The 6,088-nt window shown below is 38.2% G+C and overlaps 1 protein-coding gene across 2 annotated transcripts in view; it reads right to left on the bottom strand.

Moving 5' to 3' along the window:
- TMEM57 (transmembrane protein 57) overlaps positions 1-6,088 on the bottom strand; it is a 102,570-nt gene that overhangs the window by 74,981 nt on the left and 21,501 nt on the right. For both annotated transcript variants that reach the window (XM_006883505.1, XM_006883506.1), the window contains exons 2-3: positions 3,420-3,561; positions 1,781-1,907 (exon numbers count right to left, since the gene is read on the bottom strand). In XM_006883505.1, coding sequence (XP_006883567.1) covers positions 1,781-1,907; positions 3,420-3,561 — 269 coding nt within the window. The remainder of the gene's footprint in view (positions 1-1,780; positions 1,908-3,419; positions 3,562-6,088) is intronic.

Raw genomic sequence — 6,088 nt, forward strand, 5'->3', positions numbered from 1 at the left:
TTGACCCTTCGCAGCAAGTGCATGAGGTCCTCCTCAGTTTCAGCAAGCAGGGTTGTGTCATCTGTAGATTCCATTAACAATTATGTGAGTAGTCTCTTCTCAACCACAAAAACAATATTTAAGGAAGTCATTTAGGGAATCACCATATGAGGGAATCAGAATGACGGACTGTTAAAGCTAGATGGCTTCTTAAAGACATTATCTGGACTGCTCTTGCCTTCATATGACAGAGAAGAAACTGAGATAGAGAACATGACTATGAAGATATCACTCCACAAAGGAAGACTAGAAATGGCAATGCATTCAAAACAGAAGCCCAGAACAAAGAAATGCCGCAAAAACGCTCACTGCTATCTAGTCATAACCAACTCCTAACTGTCCTTCCACTGGGTTCCTGAGGCTGTCATCCCAAGGCTCATCAAATGAGATGAGATTGCCCATCTCTCTCCTATGGAGCCACGGATGGATTTACATCACTAGAGAGGCAGTCTTTAGGCTGGTAATGCAACTTTCCTTGACCTACAACACCTGAGCTGGTATACAGAGGAATCATTTTCATTAAAATAACACAGCTCAAAGAACCTTCATCTAGCTTATAAATCAAATAACATACAACAGAATGCTAAAGGGGATTAATGTTGTTGCAGAGAACTTTTATTATTTGGCACTCCTTCTATGGTCAAAATCCTACAGGTTGCAGGTGGGCCTAAGAATCAAGTTTCGTGCAGCTTTGCACACAAATGTGATATGGCCTGTGAGCAAATCCTGACAGGCCAGAACACACCACACTGGACTTTCACAGTAGACTGGGGCTCTCAAAACATCGCATATGATCTTGGCTTGAAATGAAAGAAGTATATAGATCTAGGTAGAACAGAGGTGACTGTAGAGTTCTGTTGTAGTCAGCACATAGCTGTTACAGTACAGTTGGGTAAAAGAACTCCTAAGAAACTTGGGTTACTAGAAGAGTAAAAATACTTAAAATATCACACAAGGAAAAGCTGATGAAATCAGAAATGTTCTTCCTACAGGAAAAAAATAACTTGAGAGGCTAAGACAATGTCTTTAAATATCTAAAGAAAAGGTAATATGGTTAATATGGAAGAAAAATTAGACTCTTCAGTGTGGTTCCAATATAGGAGTCCACTGTTTGAGTTTTGGGATATGGTCCATAGTCCCTCAGGTTTTAAGGAAAAGTTTTGTGTATTTGTGTACATTTTTCTGAGGAAAGCGTGTTTAGAACCTCCAAAAGACCAGCAAAAATAACTAAGACATATTGGGTCAAAATGTGAGGAGGGCAGTTCTGGCCCAGTATGACAAAGAACTATGACAATTGCCCAGAAATGGAATAGGGTTCCAGAAAACTGTAGGTTTTCTCTCAGGGGTGAAATCGTTCCAGGAGTGATGCATGGATTCTGATTTCCTTTTCAATAGCGAAATCCATAAGCATTTTTCATATTTGGTCGGTGACTATCTTCAGACCTACCTAATAGAAGTAATTTCTTCCTTTCTGAAAATTACTATCTTTGTACTGAGGCTTAGTAATTGAAATACGTACTACAACCAAGATGTCATATCTAAAGAACAAACTTTCATTCCAATAGTGGAGAAAAAAAGATAAGCCACATTTTTAAAAAGACATAGACTACAATCTACAAGGAAAAGGTATCTTTAAACTGTCAGATGAAACTCAACTCTTAAGTAATTTATTCAAGGAAATAATGTTTTACATATTTGAACCTAAGATTTCTTTCCTATTTAGGACATCATTAAGACTTACCTGTGTGCCATACATACTGAACCCATACATATGTGCTGGCAGCAAAAAAAAGCCATTGTATGGGGATGAAGAGCAGACATATTATATTTGACGTGAACGCTACACAAACAAAAAATACTGAGAAGGCCTAAAGAGGGAAAAAGAAAACAAGATATAAAAACAACCTGACAACTTGTTATTTTCAAGAAGAGGTTGTTAAAAGCATAAACATGTTGGGCATAATCTCTAAACCTTCCCTGCAATAACTATAAGTTGGTTAACAACAGGAAGGGTTAAACATTTCAAATCAATCAAAATATATATTAAAATAGTTGTTAATTTAACATCAAAGCATAATACTATTTACAGACTTCAAATTAGGAAGAACTTAACCTGAACAAATTAAGATTTGTTCAGAGAGTTCATGTGGACTCCACTGGTAGGTTCTCTGAAAGAACCAGTAGCTTAACACACACAAGTTCCTTCCTCCTCACAAACCTTCCTGAGGGACCTCATTCTTAAAGAATAGACTTTTTTTAGCACAGACAAGTCAGTAACTACAATGCTGTCGATAAATAACTCATTAACACAACTTTCTTCTTGGCCCTATAGATTGCGCTCATATAGGATATGAGCTAGAAACCATCTTTTCAAGGTCTAGATTTGCTCCAGGCTTGAGGAAAAGAAGGGTTATAGCTTTAGGTTGTGGCTATGGGACACAACAGAACCAACAGGTCAACCAAGGAACCAAGTCCAAACTCGTGACCTTCTTCAAAGTCAGTAATTCTCAAAACATGGCATGCAGATCACTGGAGGTCCCGCTGAGATCATTTCTTGGGGAGGTCTCTGAGGTCAAAATTCTTTTCATAGTAATACTGAAATGTCATCTGCCTTTTTCATTCATTTTCTCATAAGCACAACAGAGTTTTCTAGAAGCTACATGATATGTTATAATACAACGGAATAAACTTAAAAGTAGATAAGAAAATTTGGCCATCTTCTTTTAAGTCAAACATGAAACTGATCCTCTCTCTAAAAGGTAACCACTCTTCCAGTTGTTTTGTTTTGGAAAACACAGTTCTTTTTCTTTTGTAAAAAAAACATATTTATATTAACATGCAATCTGTCTATTATTTTAATTTTTAAGTTAACAAATATTTCAACATTTTCACAGTTTTAATTTCAAATATAGTAAATATAGATAGATATAAACAAAAGTTCCCTACAGTTCTCAAGAGTTAAGAGTGTAAAAGGGTCTTAAGACCAAAGAGTTTTGAGGGCCACTGTTCTAACCCAAACCCAATCACCAGCACAGTGACAGGGGCTTTGGAAATACTCAGGTAATAACTGGCATAAGTAAATATAACTGGCACAAGCAATTATTGCTTCCTCCCCTAAAGTTTCCCTCCACATAACTCCCATTACTAACAAATGCAGTGGAGGGAGTGAAATAACTTGATCAGTGAATTTAAATAAAATAGCCTTAGAGGCAAGTTTCAGGTGACAGTCAATACAGCCATCTAAATATTGTAAAATATACTTTAAATAGTTTCATTAAAAAAAAAAAGAAAGAAAACAGTTTCATCATTAGCTAATGAAGACTTTTTTAGCAGGGTAAGTAAATCCTTCATTCACAGAAAACATGTACCAGCAAACCTACCAGTCCCTGGTATCTGAAGGAATCGTAGACGCTTCTGATGAAAAGCCAGAATGGCCACAGGTATTCAAACCTGAACTCCAGGACAAAATCTGCCAGAAGCACAAGTGCCCACACTACCAGGAATTTCAGGTACAAAAAGGTGCTGTAAAACAAAAAAAGAAAAAATTGATTCAAAATCACTTTTGAAGAACTAGAAAAAGATAACATAATGATTCTGTTTAAGAGAGGCTAAGATTAGAGACCATAAAAATAATGGAAGTAGAGGGTAGGAAAAAACACTGCTGTGCTCTAAGCTACATTTTTAAAGCTCAGGTAATCACTCTAAGTCCCATAGGTAACAAAATAAAAGGATGACCCAAACAGCTTAATTCCATTTGAGATAGAAGGGAAAAAATTAAATCTCACCATCATTTAAAAATGTGCTAAGTGACTGACTTCAAAACACTGCAACGCTCAAAATTACAGCTTTCAAGCTGTTCTTCATTAGATGAAAATGTCACAGTTGAAAAGCTTCAAATTTGCTGTTTCCCCACCCCTCTACATCTGTTAGCAGTGCATATGAAACCCTTGCTGCACATCCCTACAAGCTTGAAGAATTCTTTTTTACCCTTTCTCCTCTTGTCTTGCTATATTCATCTGCACTAAGCAAAAAATATCCAAATGACTTCTCAAAATAGACAAAGTAATTTAAAGAGCAGATGTCAATCACAAATGGCTGATGTGCACATAAAAACTCACATTAGAGGAAAAACACCTCTTAAAGCATCCAGGCTTTGTGCTAGGAGAGAAATAAATACATATACTCAATGCTTACTGCACTTACTCCTGCTTCCATGGGACTGTGGATCCAACTAAAAGAAAATCACTGATAAACTTCAATGAGGATACATCTGACTCAAGTCATGGTATTTACAATTGCTTCATATGCAGGGGAAACTCAGACAGAGAAGAAGGCAGGCTAAACAAGAACTGATGACTTCTGTGGTGTTGGTAAAGAATACTGAAAAGACTCTTGAAAGAACAAACAAATCTGTCTTTGAAGAAATGCTGCAAGAGTGCTTCTTAGAAGCAAGGGTAGTAATAGTTCAACTCTTACACTCTGAGTACGTTGTGAGGAGATAATCCTTGGGAAAGTAGAGGATCACCTAAGGAGTGGAAGACTCTCAAGACCCTCAATGCGACAGACTGACACAGTGGCTGTAACAACAGGCTTAAGCACAACAGAGATTGTGAAGATGGCACAGGATCAGGCAGAGTTAAGCTCTGCTGTACACAGATCACCACATGTTGGATGGCTCTTAACAAACACACCAACTTAAACAGAACCACCTTGACAAGCTGCTTGACTGGAACACACATCTAACCAATGCCTGAACTCAAAAGAAGGTAAAGATGATGATAAAAATTACTTTTTGTATAATCTAAAAGGGTACAATTACATAATGGGTAAGTTGTCCGATTCTATGAAGTCTTTTTTAAAAATTTTTTTAATTATATTATTTTGTGTGTGTGTACCGTCAAATCAGATCCGACTGGTATAGAAGGAGATTGCCCCTCTTTCTCCAGCAGAGCATCTGGTGGATTTGAACCATTACCCCTGGGATTGCAATGCAGTATCTTGCCACACTAGACCACCAGAGCTCCCTGATTCTATTAAGTCTTTAATTCTATTACCCCAAAATCATCACACCATACTTCAGGTATTTTGCTAGGAGGGGCTATTTCTTGGAAAAGAAAATGATGCTTAGAAAGGTGGAGGGTCAGCAAATGAGAGGAAAACCACTGACCAGGTGGATTATTACCATGCCTACCACAACGGGCTCTAATGTGCCAGGAAGTATGAGGATAGCACAGGATAGGCCAGGTTTCAGATCTGTTGTTCATAGGGTGACTCAATGGCACCTAACAATAACCATCCCATCAAGTAGAGCCCTAGTGACACTGTGGTTAAATCAATCAAACTGCTAACCAAAAGGCTGGAGGTCAAACACACCAGCTGTATCATGGGAGAAAGATGTGGCAGTCGGCTTCCGTTAAAGTCTGCAGCTTCAGAAATGGTAGTAAACAGTTATATTCTGCCCGGTAAGATCACTACAAGTCAGACTCAACTTCTTTCACAACAATGATGATTGATGATTGGTTTGTGGGTTTCCCCCAATTCTGTCAAAAGATACTGGTGGCACAATGTTAAGTACTAGGCTACTAAACAGAAATTGGTGCTGTGAACCAACTCAGTGGTCCCACAGGAGAAAGACCTGAAAATCTCCTTCCATAAAGATCACAGCCAAAAACCCACACAGGCAGTCCTAGCCTGTCACATGTGGTCAATATGAACAACGATCAACTCACGGGGCAGTCCACAGCAACAAACCTGTCAGGGATTGCTTAACTGGAAGACCTGTGAAGCTAGCTGCTAAACAAAAGGCTGCAAAGTCAAATCTTCTAACGATGCCTCAGAAGAAATACATGGTAACCTAAGTCTGCATGATTTTGCCATGGAGGTGATTTTTGACTCATGATCACCAGTCATTGGATTTCCAGGCTATAAAATTGTATCGACAGAGACTACTCTTCTTTCTGTCATGGAGTAGCTAGTGGATTTGAACTGCTGACTTTTTAGTAAGCGATCTAGCACATAACACACTATGCCTCCAGGGCTCTCTTTATGT

Source organism: Elephantulus edwardii, unplaced genomic scaffold, assembly GCF_000299155.1.
Source record: "Elephantulus edwardii isolate Elephantulus edwardi_28Jun2011 unplaced genomic scaffold, EleEdw1.0 scaffold00028, whole genome shotgun sequence".
NCBI lineage: Eukaryota > Metazoa > Chordata > Mammalia > Macroscelidea > Macroscelididae > Elephantulus > Elephantulus edwardii.